The 19,434-nt window shown below is 43.5% G+C and overlaps 1 protein-coding gene across 2 annotated transcripts in view; it reads left to right on the top strand.

The window, feature by feature from the left end:
* SENP6 (SUMO1/sentrin specific peptidase 6) overlaps nucleotides 1-19,434 on the top strand; it is a 92,910-nt gene that overhangs the window by 47,887 nt on the left and 25,589 nt on the right. The window contains exons 6-13 of one of the 2 annotated variants that reach the window (XM_015411463.1): nucleotides 5,795-5,865; nucleotides 7,007-7,152; nucleotides 7,796-8,174; nucleotides 8,531-8,763; nucleotides 11,336-11,518; nucleotides 15,785-15,818; nucleotides 17,014-17,199; nucleotides 18,276-18,502. In XM_015411463.1, the coding sequence (XP_015266949.1) occupies nucleotides 5,795-5,865; nucleotides 7,007-7,152; nucleotides 7,796-8,174; nucleotides 8,531-8,763; nucleotides 11,336-11,518; nucleotides 15,785-15,818; nucleotides 17,014-17,199; nucleotides 18,276-18,502 (1,459 nt within the window). The remainder of the gene's footprint in view (nucleotides 1-5,794; nucleotides 5,866-7,006; nucleotides 7,153-7,795; nucleotides 8,175-8,530; nucleotides 8,764-11,335; nucleotides 11,519-15,784; nucleotides 15,819-17,013; nucleotides 17,200-18,275; nucleotides 18,503-19,434) is intronic. The other variant, XM_015411464.1, reaches the window with a different exon arrangement.

Genomic DNA, 19,434 nt, shown 5'->3' on the forward strand with positions numbered 1-19,434 from the left:
TATTATTATTATTATTATTATTATTATTATTATTATTATTGAAATTGAATTGTTTTATGTTGATTTTATTGGATTTTGATTGCTATCTATATATTATGTAATATGTTTTAATGAATGTAAGCCGCCTTGAGACTGCTTTGCGAGGAGGGCGGGGTATTATCTGAATAATAAATAAATAGATGGTTGCAGAACTGACTGTCCTGTTGGCAGGTAACTTGACTAGTAATGCTATCTGATAGTATTTTCCTCTAGTTTCTTTTGGAAGGGCTATAGTTATTTATCGGAATTATTCTTAAACTTGGAGGCTGCCATAAACTTTGTGGATTTAGTCTACTTATGGGAAGTCTTATTTCCTCCTGTCAACTATGATCAGTGGGGAAGATGCTTGTTGAGGATGAGGTCAAAAGCAGAGGGGCTAAAGGAGCTGGGCCTAACCTGTAATGTTTTAGAAAAAAGACAAAGATTGCGTCTTTTTGAGAAAGCTGTTATGTTCAACTTGTAACTGAAAAGCGTTCAGAACAAAATTTTAGATGAATTTATCTGATGCTTTGCGTTTTTATAAGTTAATGCTGTTACTTTTTCTTAGCATGTGGTAGAAAGGAGCTATAATAGTATAAACTAAAATGGTATTAGTGTTAGTTCAAAGCTTGCACACTTTCGTATTTGCTGATATAATTTTAAAATAGAATTTCTTATCTCACAAGGTAAAATGCATACTGCAGTATAAAGACTCCAAGATTAATAATTTGTTTTTAGAACTGCTTTGCTTTAACCTTCAGAAAGAGGCTTTTTGGTTTTTCTAGCTTGCCTGATTCATGATTAGCTACAACAACTGATAGAATTACGAAACTGAATAAATATTCAAATTTAAAATCTGTTAGTTGTTGAGGTGCTACAGAACTTATGAAGTTTGTTTTATGGAACTACTAAGAATAAGGCCCGTTGTGGAAATAAATACAACGAGCTCTATAAAGAGGCTCTGGGAGAGTGTCCCGGCCTTGGGCACTCAGCATCAATTTGCTGTGGCAACCTCAGCAGGGTATAATGACACAGAATCCACCATTTTCTCCAGGGGAACTGATCTCTGCTATTTGAAGAGCAGTTGTAATTCTGCGTGATCTCCATCCCTCCCCTTGAGACTGGCAACAATGGTTCCCCATGAGGGAATGGCTGGCTTGGAGGGTGGAGTCTATGGCATCGCACCTGTCTGAGGTTCCACCCCTCCTGAAACCTCACCCTCTCCAGGCTCCATCCCTCAAATCTCCAGGAATTTCTCACCTGGAGTTGGCAACCCTATCAGGACTGGCCCCAATGAGTTCTCTCCCAAAGACCAAAATAGGTGTGCAAAGGCCCTTTTACTGACAGAACCTGGTTGCCTAGCAACAGGCACTGAGGAGAAAGTACAGTTGCCAGCTCTCATTAGGGAAATACCTGGGGATTTGGGGGGGGGTGGATACTGTGGAGGGCAGCATGGGGGGGGGTGGAAGAACTCAGCAGGGGATAATGCCATAGGGTCTATTCGCCAAAGCAGCCATTTTCTCCAGGGGAACTGATCTCTGTCATCTGGAGATCAATTGTAACAGCGGGAGATCGCCAGGTCCCACCTGGAGACTGGCAACCCTAGGGGAAGAAGAAGAAGAGAAGAGATTGGATTTATACCCTGCCCTTCACTTGGAGTCTCAGAGCGGCTTACAAACTCCTTTCCCTTCCCCTCCACACTGCCAGAGCTTGTGACTGACCCAAGGTCACATCAGCAGGTGCAAGTGGAGGAGTGGGGAATCAAACCCGGTTCTCCCAAATTAGAGGCCGCATACTTAACCACTACACCAAGCTGGCTCTCTAGGGGGAAGTCAGCCGCACAGCAGGGATTTGATGGTTGCTGGCATGTCATTAGCCAGCCAGCCAGCCATGGTGGAGCCAAAAAGAAGAGAGAGCCATTTTATGTTTATTCTGACAGGAAAGTGGCCAAGCTGGCAGTGGGCGGGGGAGGGGGTTATGCTGAAAGTCCTTTGTTTTTTTACTATAGAAGCAAACTTGGTTGCCTACCAACAGCCACTGAGGGGACAGTTAGTTCCACACAGGAGCCAAGAGAAGTGTCTTCCTCAGGTGCGAGTCCAGCTTCCCAGGAGCCGCACCTCTAGGCCAGACCCTCCCTGGCGCTGCCGCTGAAGGAAGGCGGGGGAGTATTTGAAAGGCGCTGGGCGGAGCATCCATCTCCTTCCAGACTTAGTGCGAGAAACTGGCTGCCGGCTCTGTGGGCTGGGCCAAGGTGAGGCAATGCAGCCAGGGGATTGGCAGACCTTCAGAGTGGCAGCTGAGGAGCCAAAGGCTGTGGGAGCATATGGAATGTTGAGGAAAGTGGGACACGAAAACTCTTTTATATATAAGGAGAGATGAGAATGTTTTAGATCTTTTTTCTAGATATTTTTGTTTTTCCTATAATAAAGCCGAATTGTTTATGAGGGTATACTTGAGAATTTGTCTTAACACTTGTGAACAAGATTGGCTGTGACCAAGTGCACATGTATACATTTGACAAATATGTTGTACAATTTTTTTTTAAACCTTGTGTATTCATTTGTTCTTTACCCTGACTTGGATAGGCCAGGCTAGCCCAATCTTGTCCAATCTCGGAAGCTAAGCTGGGTCAGCCTTGGCTAGTATTTGGATGGGAGACCTCCAAGAAATACCAGAGTCATGATGTGGAGGCAGGCAATGGCAAACCACGTCTGAACATCTCTTGCCTTGAAACCCCTATGGGGTTGCCATAAGTCAGCTGTGACTTGGCAGCAAAAAAATTGTTCTTTGGATGTCATTTTTTCCCATTCCTTTTATTCAGATTATCCTTGTGCATCCATTCATGAACACAAGTCAGTGTCACACAATTTTGTTCTATTCTGAATGTGTTCAAACAGTTTATTCAATCTTAGAAATTTTTGCCCAGAAGCTTTGTTAAATGGTCTGATCTAAAATTTCAGTGCAAGTCCCTAAAAAGGAAAAACATGTATGGATGATGCATACCAACAAAATAACTTGAACAAAATTTGTACCCAAACACAGTTTTATACTGTGCGTTTGGGTATACATGTACATTATAAACAATGTGGTGATATTGATTGAGGAGGGGTAAAGCTGTTGTGTTTAGGCAGCCTTAAGATGCTTTGTGCTTTCAGATATATGCAGACTTCTGCAAATATTTCGAATATAACTATGTAATTTATTGTATTACTACTGTGTGCAGTTGGTAACAGCAGATAAATGGTAGGCATCAAAATACTCTTTAGGCTCATACAGAGGAACTTGTGTGCTACTACTTAAGTCTGGACACTGAATTTCTGTGTATGATGCTTTTTTCTCCAAGGCAGCTGAGTCATCAGACTGTTTAATAAAGTGTTTTTTCCAAAGCATGATGCTATAGAATTTCTTGACACTTTTCTCAGGCATTTTGTTGGAAGGCATAGAGTGGGGGGCAAGCTAATGTTTGAGGATCTGAAGACATTTCAGATAACTGTTTCCATTGCTCTTGGGATTCTCTGGTTAGAGGGTTTAAAAAAAAACTTGAAAAAGCATACGTATCTGTGTTGTTTTTGAGCATATGAAATGTTCAACAAACCATTGAAAATGGCATTCCTCTCTCTGAGGGGGAGGGCATCTTGACTTGGGTGATTTCCATCTGTCCTTCAAGGAGGTAGGAGTAAAATTCTTCTAGACTCTCTGTCTCTTGGACAGAGTCACCCACTTTCCCCACTTCATTTCCTTCCCTGTCAGGGAGAGCAAGCTTTTGTAGGGGCTGCTTAGTAAGATCCCTGCAACTCAGCAGTAGGCACCTAATACTTCTATTTCTACCCTCTTGTACCTCCTTCACACTTCCTTATTCTATACATCATTTCCTCCTTTTTGGCCTACTTCTTCACCCTCCCCTCCATTCTGAAGTCATTGTGGCTGAGGCAATGGAGGACATGAAGAAATTCAAAAAAAGCCTTGGACAGCTTCATTTACGAAGAGGATGGAGACCCTCTTCTCCTCCCAAAAATGAAAGAAAGGGACTACACCCCATCATAGTTGAGCAAGAAAGCTGCAGCCAATAGCAGATAAGCAGAGGCAGCATGAAGAACATGCTGCCCAATTTGACCATGCCTTGGACGATGCCTGAGCTGCATCAGCTGATTTTGGCAGGACAATCCTCCATGCCAACAAAGATGACAGGTGCTTGGGTTTAGTGCTTATGGCACCAGCAGAGCAGTTAGGGAGGTGGAGCACTAATACAGAGCAGTTCCTCCCCTCCCTCCCAATCCCCTTTTCCCAGATGTCTTCCAAAGGTAGCAAGCTCCCTTCACCACACAGTGTTGGAGGAATTTGGATCCCTACAAGAACAGGCCACACTTTTCCCATGAGGCAGCCAGGAAAATATATAGTTCAAGAAGAAGAGTAGGTTTTTGTACCCCACTTTTCTCTACCTTAAGGAGTCTCAAAGCGGTTTACAATCATATTCCCTTTGCCTCCCCACAACAGGCACCCTGTGAAGTAGGTGGAGCTGAGAGTTCTAAGAGAACTGTGACTGGCCCAAGGTCACCCAGCAGGCTTCATGTGGAGGAGTGAGGAATCAAGCCCAGTTCTCCAGATTAGAGTCTGCCACTCTTAACCACTATACCACACTAGTTCAAGATCCTCCTTCAGATCTCATTCCCCTCCTTCCCACAGATTGTTTAGAAAAGGGAGCAGGAAGTCGGAGGTGGATCGCAAAAGGGAGCTGCGGAAGGACCTCAGACTGGCAGGGGACGGGGTTAATGGCACCCCTCAAGTCCCTCTGCCTCATGCGCCAGATACTGCTACCTTTTTCTCTCTATCCTTCACTTTCGCAGTTTCGATTCCTCGCACACTGTTCCTCCCCGGTCTCTCCGAAGAGCTCCTCCTTTATTTCCTTCTTCCACTCCCGGCGCTGCCCCTCTTCCCCGCCTCCCTTCCGCCCGCCCCCGCCCCCTTTTATATACACGGACACTTCCCAGGCATCCAGGGCGTGGTTGCAGGAGAGCTGGCAGTGGTCCTGTTGGCCCTGGGACCACGCCACTGGCGCCACCTGGGCGTTTCGTCACACTTGGCCTCAGCTCGCCCTTGGTGGGGCCGGAGCCCTGGCACCTGGGACCCGGGGTTGGCATGACGCAGCCCTCACTGTGAGGGTCTTGCCCTGCCGGCGTTGCGACCTCCGTCCAAGTCGCTGGGCGTCGAGTCACTGCGCCGTGTCTCCTTCGGGGGCTGCGATGCCATTGCTTCTCCCTTCCTCTGCTGCTGTCAGGGTGAGTTGGGGCGTGGGTGCGTCTCCAGGGGTGGGGGGTCCCGTTGGGAACCGGGACAATAAACAATTGCAAAGCATACCCCTTTTCACACATTGTTTAAATTGTCTATCCTCTCCCCCCCCCCTCCAACAGTCTTTCTGCTAAACTTTACCTTAGCTTTTTGGCACTGAATAATGTAAGTTCTTTTACTATAAGAAGTGTGTATGCAGCTGCTGAAAATCTTGAGAAAGTCTGTTAATAAGGGGGGGGGGAGGTTGTAATGGGCCCCATTCATTTTCTTTTTTTTTAATTGAACCGAGTTCTGAACTGAAGTCTGATTACATTCAAAGTACTTGAATATGTAGACTGATTTCTACATGTTAAAGTTTCATTATTGTAAAGTTAGATTTCTGTATTGTAAAATGTAGATGTGTATTACCTGTGAGATACAAATAATTGTATTTATATTTAAACTGTAAATAGATTAGTGTTGAATAAAACTACTATTTTATTTTTCCCAGAAAAGAATATCCTCCTAATATTCAGAAGATAGATACTGATTTCAGTAGACTGTCCCAGCTTCATGAGATGCGTAAGTTGTTACATTTAACTTTGGTTATGGACATAATTTGGATTGTTGCCCATTATATGTTATATATATATTTGCTTAATCAAAACAGTTATTCTTAATGTTTATACTCTGACATGCACTAGCTGTGTTATCAACAGCTAAAATATGTTCATTGCTCTAATCCTGATGGAGTATGAATTAGTGTCCTTGGTGAGCATCAGGTAATGTAGCTAATTCAAAAGGTGGGGGGTATTTAATTTCTGATGGGAATGAGTGAAGTTGCGGCTTTTGTTTTTCTGCTGTCATGCAGGTTTTACCTATGTTCCAGCCTTTATGCTTACGTGAAGAGGGGGTGGAATTTTTTTTTACCTAGAAAATACAAATTCCCTGATTAGTTCAGAAAGCCACATATTCCCTGTTTCACTGGATAGAATTTGTGTGACCATTGAAAGGTTGGGCTATAGTATGGTAGAGTGCTGTTTAACCTTCCCTTTCCTTCCCTTAAGAGATCTTGAACTGCCAGTCCTTCAATTACTCTGCTATGTAATGAATTAGTCCCATTCTTCACAGAGTAGACATATCATTAAAATTATGGACTACACTGAATCATGCAGGCTTTTTTAATGAAATCAATAATATGTTTAAATGTTTACCAACAGAATTTTGCATTAGTATAGAATGTCAGCCTTTGGAATGAGCAGTAGTTACATTCAGGGAAATACTTTGAAGACTCTCCTCTTAAGGTTAACATCACACAAAGACGTGGGAAGTGGGCAGCTGCTGACTTTTTCATGTTTTTCTTTATTAGCTATATAGGAGTAAATTGGTCCTACGTTACTCTTTAATGGAGGACACATAGTAGTTCATAATGATTTGTTTGGTGTAGGGATTAGAAGTGCAGACTTTAATGTGGGCGAACCGGGTTTGATTCTCCACTCCTCCACATGCTGCTTGCTGGTGTGACCTTGGGTCAGTCACAAGTTCTCTCAGAGCTGTTCTCTCAAGGTCAGTTCTCTCAGAGCTTTTGCAGCCCCACCTACCTCACAGGGTGTTTGTTGTGGGGAAAGGAAGGGAAAGGGACTTTAAGCCGCTCTGAGACTCCTTCGGGTAGTGAAGGGCAGGGTATAAATCCAATCTCTTCTCTTCTTCTCTTCCATTCCAGAAAGTGTGATGGAGAATACAGAAGAGTCTGGGTCAGAGTCAGAATCAGGAATTATGAGGAAGGTACAGCTGAAACGTCACTGCAATTTAAATCAATCTCGTTTGCTTCCATCTCCTGCTACAAAAAAGTGTGTAACCCTCCTAGAGGTGGGTTATATGTTAAACTCAAAAGTTGATATTGTTAGAAGGTTAAAACTTCTGTTTTTGGTGTTGGGCTAACAGATAGCTATCCTAATGTTGCTGTAAACATTGTTTTTAAAATTTAAAATATTACTTTAGCATACTGCATAAAGCTTATTTGGAAACACCTCCTGGTTTGCCATACTGATATCTGAGGTTTAAAGTGATAACTTTGCTTCATTCTTGTCCCTCCCCTCACCCATGGGATGGGGGGATAGGACATTGGTAAATATAATATTAATTCCATTTAGAAGAGCCCTCAATTCTTTTAATGACTGGATAAGAGTAAAGCCTGTGGGCAAAATAAGGCTTGTGGATTGGGAATAAGGTGTAGAAATGATACAACTAAAAAGAGAAGGTCAACTGGCAAGGAAGGACTTGAGAAAAGAATTAGAGTGGAGTTTGAGGTCTTTCAAAGGAAGTAGGTTGAATTATGCCGCCTGCTACCTGAAACAGTTATCTTACTGAGAAATTTCTCAAAGATGGATCACCTAGATTCTCATTTTAATTCTTATTTTCAAAGAATCTAACACTTACTAGATAGTTAATGTGTTCATTTCTAAAATATGTTGAAAATACATGTACAGTAAATTATTTTCTCTTGTCCTAGGGCTTGGAACAAAGCAATTATTCCACAGTTTGCCCATGCAATGGGAAAACAAGTGAAAGTCAGACCAAATGCCAAAGGTGTGGAAGTCTTTGTCTTAGGGCTTTGCCAAGACACTCCATGCAAAGTATTACACTAAATGATTCTTTGGGACCTTTAGCACGAGAGTCAATACATGAGAACTCAGCAGGACAGAAATCTTTAAACACAGGACTAAATGCAAAGAAGTTTTATGGGTCTTTTCCTGGGACAGTTTCATCCGATTGCATAGTGAGGCGAGATATAGGGACTACTATATTGCGGCCAAATGGAAAAGTTGGTTCCAAAATTATTGGAAACTTGAGGCAGAAGAGTTCAATAGCATCTGAACTAAGTGATCCAAGTAAGTATATTTTTATTTTAAGATGGGTACAAATGAAATTATAAACTGTTTATGTTAAGGAGAAAATACGACAGGTGTTGTTTAATAACATTGATACATATTACTCAGTTACTGGAAAGATCCCTGAGCAAACCGCTTGTGAAAATGAACGCTTACAGTTTGGAAGTGATCATCTGTGGGGAAAAATCATTGAACAAAACTATAGATCAGATTTGTTTTCTTAAGCTTGGGAGAGGGCAGATAGGGAGGTCTAACTAGTGTGTTTTACCTCCAGACCTGAATGTCTTTTGTTCATGTTTGCCAAGATTATATCTTGTTATTAAAATTGGAAGTTGAGCGAATGTTTTGCCTTTCAGTTGTTTTGTCCAGTGATGATGAAGAGGAAGATGAAATTGGCAGCACTAACAGAATGGAGAGTATATCACCACGTCCTGCGGATTCAGCCTGTTCCTCGCCTGCACCTTCTACGGGGAAGGTGGAGGCAGCCTTGAAGGAGAACACTTGTGGAATAGAACAGAGACTGACTAGTATTACAGCAGACACAGAACCTGCAGTCATTTTACCGAGAAAAGCAAGAATGAAAGACCAGGTAGCCCTTCAATACTTAGTTTGAAAATGTGTATGTAAGTATTTCAGATAATGGCCGAGAAATTAAAGGCTGTTGGCAGTAAGAGTCTTTAAAGAGAGAATATGTGCAATATTTATATACAAACAAGTACAGATGTTTGTGTTGCATTACATTTTAAAAAAATATTTGGCCTTTTATATTTTGTGTTCTACATTAAGCTTAGCATTACCTTGCATATATTGATTCTCTTAACATCTGTGCATGTTAGCTAGCACACCTTAACCACATATGGGAGAAGTGTGCAATTAATAACATGCACCACATAAGGCTTTTGAAAACCATCAGATTTTTTCAGGTTGCGTGGCAAGCTGCTTTTGTACCTTGCAGATGTTCAAAAGTGATTCAGTATTGAAGGAGGGGTGGAAGGCTGCTTTAAAAAAATGCGGGGGGGGGGAGTCCCATTGGGCACAAGTATTCTAGAACAGTTAAAATTGTTGACCACTGTTGAGGCATGTTTATGCTTGCTTGCACCGTGAGGAACCACTTACCTGTGGCTGTTTGCTGCCCTGCTTTGGTTAAGCAAGAACAACCATGACAGAGGAGGAGGCTCATCTGGGGTAAACCACATTATTATCAGATTGAATTACTGGGTGGGAACAGGATGGTGCTAACATGGTTTTTCCATTTGATCCTGCCTCCCACATTTCCTGTGTTCTTGTGTTATCAAAGCAGTATGAGAAGCAGCGATAAGAGAAAGGCTTAAACAGTGCTACCAGTAAGTAAGTATGAACTGCCATTGGTAAACAGTGTCACCAAGAAGGTTAATAAAATTAAAACACATCGAAAATTGTCCCACTTAATGGCACTTTATTGTAAGGATTTCATGGTGGGGATTTTTGTTTTTTAGTTTGAGCACCACTGCAAGAATTGGATAAACAAAGACAAAAATTCACCATGAGCAGGCTCCTTAAGTGCTGTCAAAGGGGACAACTTTCACGGTATGTTAATCCAAAGACTAAAAAGCCATGGCAGCAATTCTGTAAAAAGAATGTATTCCCAATAACAGTTGATTATAAAATTGCTAAAAGCTGTTCATTATTTTAAGTATACCTTTAAACTTCATGGCATTTATATATTCAGAACATGCAAGGATATCTTACAGATAATGAATAATGCAAAGTCAGACCTCCAAAACAAATAAAAAATATTAGGCATGGTAATGAAAATTAAATCCTGTGAAATTATATTAAAATATGTAGATACTCATAAATGACTGAAGAATCAGAAACCCTATAGAAAGACAATCCTTTAATCTCATACACTACAATGCCTGCCAAGTCTCTTATAGTGCAAGCCTGTGCAGTTACTCCCATCTAAATCTATTGATTTCAGTGGACTAAGACTGGAGAAAGTTTATAGAGGATTGCTTTGTAAATCATGTATTGAAGGAACCGTCCAATCTTAACATATCTTTCCTAACTCTGGATAACCATCATCTTACTAGATTCAATAGTATCATCTTCCTAAAAAACATTCTTATATTTGCCAGGTTTGCAGTTATTTTCTCACATGGAACCCAAATCCATCCAAAATTAAGCACATTAATTCATATTGATTTCGGTGGGAGAGAATTGGTGTTGGTGTGCAGTAAAATGTTGCATGTTTTGACGGTTTGGTTCCATCAATCAGTTGGTGGAAGTTGCTGATGGTTGTGGAACTTCCTTGTGTACTGCATAAACCGGCCGTACACAAGGAAGTTTATGCAATTCTATGGAATAATATGCAAATAGGTCAGGAAGTTGCAGTCAGGAGGGACGTGAAATCGCTTTTGGGGGAGGAGGAAGGAACACAGACAGATGTGTGATCTGGTACATCTGTGGAATACTGGAACCAATCCTATGTGACATTGGCTGTCAATTAATTTCAGAAAAGTTCTTCATGGCCTGGGATCCACATGCTGTGATGCACCAGTTATGGTCCTGAGGCTACCATCTACTGGCCTGGTTATTCCTTGTCACCCACTTGGCATCCACTAGAGCCTACTCCTTTTCAGTAGTAACTCCTATGTTATGGATCAGACTCACCCAAGAAGAGGACATTGACCTTGGAGATTTGTAGGACACAGTGCAAGTCTGTTCTGCTTGCTAGGAAATTTAATGAAACATGAACTACAGACACACAGGTTTGGTTTGGGTTTTAATGAAGCATGCTGCTTTTATTATAGCATATAAGCCACCTTGAACCAAAAAAGAGTTTTAAGGATTTTAATAAATAAATTTGTTTTGTCATGGAGTAATCATGACTAGATCTATGATCTGTGACTAAGAGAGTGGGGACTGGGAAATGATTCTTGAGAGTAACTGGTATATGATGAACAGCACAATCATGCTGACAGTAAGAAGGCAGATCATATTTGAAAATACATTCAGGTACGTATACTTCCTCCTTGGACTCTTGTTAAAAGAATGTATATGTTAGCAATTTGCAAATGTGTTCGATTATATAGAAGTTTGATATTTAAAGCTTCACCTGATACCTTTAGTTGGAATAACAAAAGATATGAGAAATTCTGACAATAATCATTGCTTTACAGTTTGGCAATGTTGTATCCAGTGCTCCAGTAAAACGTCGCAAAGTTATCACTCAAGAAACATCACAAAGTTATCACTCAGCTGATGTGTCTTTAAAGTATCAGAACTCTTATGAAAGTGTCATCCTAAACTGCCGAAGCATAAGAATAGGAACACTCCGCAGAATGGTAGTAGAACCTGTAATTGTAAGTACATGATTTAAATTTGGGCTTTCTTACTTCTTGTTTTATGACAGGAAGTGGTATAACAGTGCATACTAATTGAGGAGGATAGGGAGGAATAAAGGTGGAACTTGATTTTAAGGCATGTGCTGATGTAACAGACAAGGAGCCACAACTGGAATGATAGAAAGAATGTGGGGAAAGTGGGAAGTGTGCAGACAAGTGACTGATCAAACCAGAGTCATAGTGAAAAGATTGGTTGGTTGTTTTTGAAGTTATCAGTGACAGGCAGTGATAGTTGGTGGGGGAGCCTATCCAGCTATGGGTGTGCAAGAAAAAAAAGATCGGGTATATTGAAGCCGAATTTTTTTGGGAATACCGAAAAAAACTGAATACCGATACCTTTTATTGTATTGATACCTGAACATTTTTGGTATTCCCGAAAATTTTCGGCTCCATTGTATCCTATGGGGCCATTGTAGCCAATGTCAAAAATCTTCTAACAAGGTTTCAGGGGGCTGGGAGGGAGGGGGTTTGAGGTAGAGGCACCAAATTTGGACTGTAGCTGCTGGAGCTTCTCCCCAAAAGACCCCAAAAGTTTTGAAAAGATTGGACCTGGGGGATCCAATTCTAGGGGCATCCAAAGAGGGTGCCCCCAATTATCCATTGTTTTCTATGGGGATGGGGAAAAGGCAGGCAGCAGTGTCTCCCCAAGAATCTCTCTGTAAGAAAATAAGCTGGCTCGTAGCTAACACAGGGCCCACAGGGCCTGGCCCCCTAGCAGTTTTTATGGGGGCCCTTCCTGAGCCTCGGCTCCCCTATCCCAACTCCCCCAATTGCCTGTCAGCCTGTTGGCAGGGAGGACAAGGGCAGTGATTTCAGAGGCTGCTCCTGGTTCTGTGCCATGGGAAGAGGCACTGGGGTTCCTTGGGGGAGGGAGGGAGCTGGACCCGGATGCTCCACAGGGAAGGCCTGCCCTTGCAGGAGTGGGGGAGAGAGGGAGAGAACCTGTGGCCGCTGCAGCCCTTGCCCTGGAGCCTTTGATTGGATTAGCAGGTGCTCCCCCCAGGCCCCTCCCTAAAAAGTCCTTAAGTAGAGGGCTGAAACTAAGTGAGGTGTGGTGGTGTGAGGGGGCATGTTTGCCAGGCCAGCAGCAGAACCTGTGCCACTGTAGCAGTCAATGCCAAACCCAACGGAACTCAATGCCAAATGCAACAGAACTCAGGTCAAATCAGGGGAACTCTGCAGCTTGAACTGAGGGGGCATGTTTGCCAGGCCAGCAGCAGAACCTGTGCCACTGTGGCAGTCAATGCCAAATGCAACAGAACTCAGGTCAAATCAGAGAATCTCTGCAGCATAAACTGAGGTGGCATGTTTGCCAGGCCAGCAGCAGCAGCACCTGTGCAACGTTAAGTAATCACCACAACAAGAAGCCCTGCCCACTAGTGCCTCAGAAAGTGAGAGGGAGGGGGTAGTGTCTGTCTGTCCAGTCCACTGTTCCTCCTCTCTCAGCAGCAGTACACCAGCCATCACTGCCTGCTTTAGTGGAGGAGGCTTAGCCTAGCTGCAGCAGCTGCCCTTCATCACAGGCTCTCAGGCTCTCTCTTTCCCACCTCACCCCTGCAAAAGAAAATTATTTTTCAATTAACATTCATTTACATTCATTTTTATTTATGGTGCTCCTGTGGGTTCTGCCGGTTTATGTATGGCTGCTTGGCATCTACCCTACTCTACCTTGTTCAAATGGAGAACAATTTCTGTGTTGCTGTTTTAATTTCTGCATGCAATTCTGGTTTGGGGTGGCGGGTAGTTTAACTTAGGTGCATACACGCACCACCCTCTACATCACCCTGCACTGCACTGCTACCAGGTTTTCGTGGCGGTATTTCTGCTGCAGGTGAGATGGATGGAAGTGGGGAGATTGGTGGGGCATTTCTGTGCCAGTCAAAATGGTAATGGTCCTGGCTGCTACTTCTCCATAGCTTCTCTAGTTTTAATCATGGGAAGAACATTTTAACCCAACTTCCCAGCACAGACCGAGAGGGGATGCAGGCACAAGTATGTGTGCTCACTTCAATCACCCTCAAAGTCTAGGACTGGGAAACCAAACAGTGGCAAGTTGACCTTCAGGAAGACCAACTGCTCAACTGACTAGGGGAGCAGGCGTGAGCAGTGCGAGTAGACAATGTTGCCTGGATGGGAAAAAACGCACTCACTCTGCACACTCGTCAGAGGGCATGAGAGGTGCTTCTGGGCCGTGGCAGAGAGGTCCGGCCAGACCACCTCCTTCATGGCCCAGTAGCTCAGTGGACAGGTTGCCTGCAACAGATTCCGAAAGATACTCCCTCACCATAGCAATTGCTGTGTCCTCTTTTATGCACCTGCCACTCTCAGGAGAGGGGCTAAAGATCCACCCAATGACTGCCATCTCAACAGTCGTTGTGGTGGGAGCCGTGGGGCAGACGCTGCCTAGCAGGGGAGGTGCGCGGTGGGAGCCATGGGGCAGACGCTGCCTAGCAGGGGAGGTGGGCGATAAACATCAGTGGAGTTGCTGGCACCCTCCTCTCCCTCAGCTTGTGACAACGTTGACCCTCTTGGTCTGCCTGCGCTCAACTTGCCATTGAGTGAACTCGGCCCGCTCAGCAATCTTGTTCTTGGTACGCGGGTCACACATAGTCACCAGCATGTAGACCTTCTGCTGGAGGATAGACTGAAAGCAGTCCTCGAGTCCGTCTTGAAGCCTTCTCACCACTGCGCACACTGCTGGAAGCATGTCTGCACGTCCTGCAGCTGGATCTAGCAATGAGGCCAAGTTCTCACAAGCTGTGTAGATCATGGGAATGACCAGAGCCAGACTTGCCATGTCAGACGAGAGCATTTCTGTGTAGCTATTAAAGGGCTTAAGAACTTCCACAGCCTGAGAGATGGTCAACCAGTCCTAGGGGGAGTTCCGGCTCTCTTCCCGAGTGACCCTGCTCTCAGAGATCAGGGCAGTCAGGACTCTCTTCTGTTCCACCAAGTGTTCAAGCATGACACAGGTGGAGTTCCAGCGAGTGGTGACGTCGCCTAGCAGGTGGTGCACATGACACAGGTGGTTCCAGCGAGTGGGGACGTTGCCTAGCAGGTGGTGCACTGGCATGTCTGACAGCATCTGCTTCTCACACAGCAGAAAGGTGTCCTTTGTACTCCGAGAGAAGTGACTCATGATGTACTGGCCTGTACCAACGACCAGAAGTCCAAAGACCACTGGAAGCATATACCTTCTTAGTATGAATACTAGCAAGGAAAAGTCAGCTTGGCTCAAAATAGATATGAAGACTGGCATTGTGTGAGATCTCCCCCCACACACATTTCGGTTGGGTCTTATGAGGGTGAGGGCTTGTGCCTCTTATTGCGAGACTCTTTTGGAGGCAATTATCTGAAAAATGAGACCCAAGTCAATGTGAATAAGCCTCTACCTGTTTCTCCTGAAGTTTCCAAGTTCTCCCCTGAAACAAGGAAATGATCATCACCGCAGTATGCTGGTTGTGTTCTGTGGAAGCCTGGTAGATCAGATGTTGACAGTATGTGCATGTGCAGTATAGTTTCAGATGGCTCAGTCTGCTCTTGCCCTGTACTGATTAAATGCAGGATTAGGGATGGGCACAAATTGGGAAAATTGAGGTTTGTGGAGGTTCGTGCTTTGGGGTTTTCACGAACCCTGAACTTCCATGAACTTCTCCATTGCACAAACTGGTTCATGCTTCAGAAGTTTGTGGGGGCCCCCACCTGGAAGTGAGCGCCAAAAGATTTAAATGCCCTCGGAGCCCACCACGACTGACCTGAGTGAGCTCCAAAGGCATTTAAATGCCTTCGGAGCTCACTTCTGGGTCAGGCCGCCTGACCAGAAGCGATCCCCAAAGGCATTTAAAGGCCGTTTGAGCCCATCACCCTGACTCGAGTGAGCTCCAAAGGCATTTAAATGCCTTCGGAGCCCACCTCCAGGTTAGGCTGGCCTGACTGAGCTCTCAGCATGAGGTCGGCCTTCAGAGCTCACTTCTGAACCCACCCACGAACCTCCATGAAAACATGGAGGTTTGTGGGCAGGTTCGTGGGACGAACTGGTCTCCTGAACCCCCCTGTCTTGTTCTTCGCAAACCAGCCTGGTTCTTGCCAAACTCAGTTTTGTAAATAGGTTCATGCCCATCCCTAGTCAGGCTGTAAGTAGGTAATGATTCAGAAATTTGTCAAGTTGTAATTTCTGGCATATCTTTTGAAACTGACCATTGGTCCACTGGTTTTTCTTTTCAGTTTTGCCTTGATTATATTAAGATACGTCTAGAAGGTGAGTGTATTCTTTCTCTTAGTTTTCTTCACTTTTTAACGTATATGAGTCCATTGTCTTACATTCAGATTTAAGACAGGCTGCATGCAGACATCATGACTGCAGATGGTTGTCTTGCTGTTTGCTCCTCTGTGCTCCCTTTCGTATGTGTGGTGGGAATGAGGTCGTCTTGGTTTGTGAAGCGTTGCATCAAGCTGCAGTTTGCCATGACATTTATAAGTGTTTGGGCAAACTGGAGCATGGTCCCCCAATGAATAAATCTGGACCAGCCACTTGTAAAACATATGCACTACCACTGAGTTACAGTTTCTCCCTAAAAGTATATAAGCCTCTTCACTCCCCCCCCCCCCCGGAGGGAGCAGGGCCTGTCTGGGATTTGAACACAGGATCCCTTACGCTTGAAGTGGTAATTGCATCCCTAGACCAATGAGCCCAACTGTGAGCGCTGGGTTGGGGATGATGTATTTGTTGTGGAACAAATAGTTCAGCCTTACCTGCTGTGACTTATTTAAATTCTGTGTTACACAGGGTTTTTTTAACCTTATAACATTGATTAATTCAGGGAATAGAGGTTAAATTGCCTAAATCTCCATTTTTTTGAGACTGGAAATAGTAAACACAAACTGGGGATGCTTGAATTTATATGCAGGAGGGGAAATAATATTTCTCCCCTTCTAGCTTTCCTATCTTGCCATCTCTCTCCTATTTTCTCCTGCTCCTTAGATTTCCATCCTGCTTGTTACTTGTATCCCCCCCCCCGCTTTGGTTTTGCCCGTCCACTTGCTGACCCACCTCTCCACCCACCTCTAACCATTGGAGAAGCAGGTGGGTGGCAGTAAGCAAGCTAAATCCCATGAAGTGAGGACAGTGGTGAGCGGACAATGGGATTTTACTGCTCCCTTAGGTTGCGGCCATATTTTTGTGACTGAACAGCCACTGCTGTTAACATTTTTGATGATTTTTACACATGAATTATTATTTTTAAAAAATCAAGTGTTTTGCCCCTGGCAAAACTGGGGTTTTGCTGTATCTAGGATTGCAGAACAATTCTAATTGTAGTTGCATCTATTGATACAAATGTAGCTGTTAACATTTGTTTTCTCCTTTAGCTTTTAGTACACACAGCTGTTAAATAAATGTTAATGTAGCTGTTAATGTATCTTTGACCTAATGTGAATTTTTTCACATTTTCTAGAATCAGAAATTGGTATTAGGGACATTAATTTAAAAACCTCTGAACTTACGAAGTGTGAGTGGTGTGGTGTACGAAAGTTGCCAGTAGTATTCCTGCAAACTGTACCTGCTGCCTGCCTTACTCTGAGATCCCAACTGAAGATGAGCAGGGAGAAGGATAATATCTGGTATGACTGTAAAGGAGCAAGTAAGTAACCTTCTGCCTGCCGTTCAGATTTGATAATGCTATTAAGTATTCTAAAAAGTAGATAACTGTGCTGATTAGAACCAATACCACTAAGTGTTTTAACGTTTTTTGAAAATATACTTAAATAGCTCTACAGAAGTCACATTATCTAATTCACCATCATCAAAGAAGGATGAAATATAAATTTGAAGGATTAATTTTTCTGGCTAGTGTCATGTGAGAAAATTGTCACCATGCAGAAGTATGAATGGTTAGCGCTTGAGTCTTAGTTCTAAAGTCCTGTGATGCAGACTGAAGTTTTGTAAAGATGACATGTTTTTCTCATTAGTAATGGAAGCAAGCAGGGCCCGCTTTGGACTCTGGGTGGTCATGAGCAAAGCCTCACACCCCCCTCCCTCTCTCTCCTGGAGGAGGGTTCAACTAATGGTTTTTTGAAGCCAAGTTGGGTGCATACCCCCTCCCTCTCTCTCCTGGAGGAGGGTGCAACTAATGGTTTTTTGAAGCCAAGTTGGGTGTGCATTGATGATATATTTGCATGTGTTCAGAATATGTAAATACATTACATTGTTAAATCACTGAAGCTTCTAGGAGGAATGTCTTTTGCTTCTTTACAACAAGCAGGAACTCTAAGAAAGATGGTAAAAGTTAGGGGCAAAGAAAATCCCCAAACCTTGGTTAAATAAGCTTCTGAATTCCACATCTTCCCACCCCTTACTCTGGGGTGTTCTTGAGCTTACCTAGTATTCTGTTGAGCTGTTAAAAAGTAAACTGAGACTGAATGTGTGAAGGGAAGTGATACATTTTTCTCTGTGGAGAGTTTTTGACCTCCCAGTGTAGGGACAGTTCAAATAACTACTTGTAGGGAGAGATGAGTAGGTTCCCCCCTGATATATTCCTTAGAAATGCAAAAGGAGAGAGCATGAAAGGCTATGAATATCTTCATTTTTATATCTTGCTAAGTAATCCATATGTGTGTGTGTGTATGCGTGCACGCGTGTAAGGGATTGAACTGTAAAATGCATTACAGTTTAAATGAATAATTTCACTGCTACCTTAGTTTTCTTTTTTCCCCATAGATCCAGAAGAGCAATACATCATTCTGATTTTTGAGACAGGACTTGATCCTCATGGAAATGCAATCTTTGAGAAAATAATTGCTGATATTGGGATCAGGAACAATATTTCTGATTTCTTTGTGAAAATTCCATTTGAAGAAGCAAACAGTAGGCTTGTGGCTTTCACAAAGTCTTTTGAAGACGCTTCCAAAGGAAATGCTGCTCACAAAGAAGGCAAAACAAAACAAGTATTACTCTTATTTTGCATAAACATTAAAGTTGTAATGTCAATAATTTTAAGAATCTTTTAATAATTATGTTAATTATCTTTTTTAACTAAAATGTTTTAAGGAAGAGGGTCAGAGCATCTATTTGAGAGATCTTCGTCGTGGTCTCTGTGCATCACGCCCATGGGAACTCAGTGCACCTGCGCTGATTCGATTGGTGTTGTGCAAAGCTCTAAAGGGATTTTCATGCCTCCACCCCAGGCATGTGCAGGAACTCCACCATGCATGCCCGGGGGGTGGGGCATGAACATCCTGCCAGTTCTCTTCTGACCGCCGCGCTGTGAATGCCACGTTTACCGGTCAGTGAGATTTACCTCAGCTCTTCAGGATTTTGTAATTTTTCTTCTGTTACTTTGTTTATTTTTCTTTTTTTTAAGGATTTTTTTCGCTTCACCTCTGGTCATTTCCCCCCTCGTTTTTCCCTCACTGCCCCTCAGCTCTCCGGATGATCCTTCTGCCAAGCCTTCAGTCTCTGATGATCTGCCAATCTCCCCTTCTGAGGATTTGACATCCTATGGAGATTTGATCAAGTGCATGGCCCACTCTTTAGGCCTTTCTGTGATTCAACCTTGACTTTCAGTTTCTGATGCAGTGTTTGATGTGGTCCAGCTGGACACCTCCACTGCTCTTGCTCTCCCTATGTCATCTGTCCTACTTTACGCTGCCAAAACTCCCTGGGACAAACCTTCCTCTGCACCAGTCTCGTCTCACCACCTTGACCATATGTATAAAGTTCAAGAGCCTGGCTCTGAATTGCTTTTCATCCGCTCCAAGCCAAACTGTATGGTCATCACCTCGGCTTCAAAAACGGACCCATTCTACCTCATCAGACAAGGAAAGCAGGAAATTAGATTCCTTCGGGAGAAGCTTCTACTTGGCAGGTGCGCTGGGTA

Source organism: Gekko japonicus, unplaced genomic scaffold (genome assembly GCF_001447785.1).
Source record: "Gekko japonicus isolate JY-2015 unplaced genomic scaffold, Gekko_japonicus_V1.1 scaffold4128, whole genome shotgun sequence".
In the NCBI taxonomy this organism is placed as follows: domain Eukaryota; kingdom Metazoa; phylum Chordata; class Lepidosauria; order Squamata; family Gekkonidae; genus Gekko; species Gekko japonicus.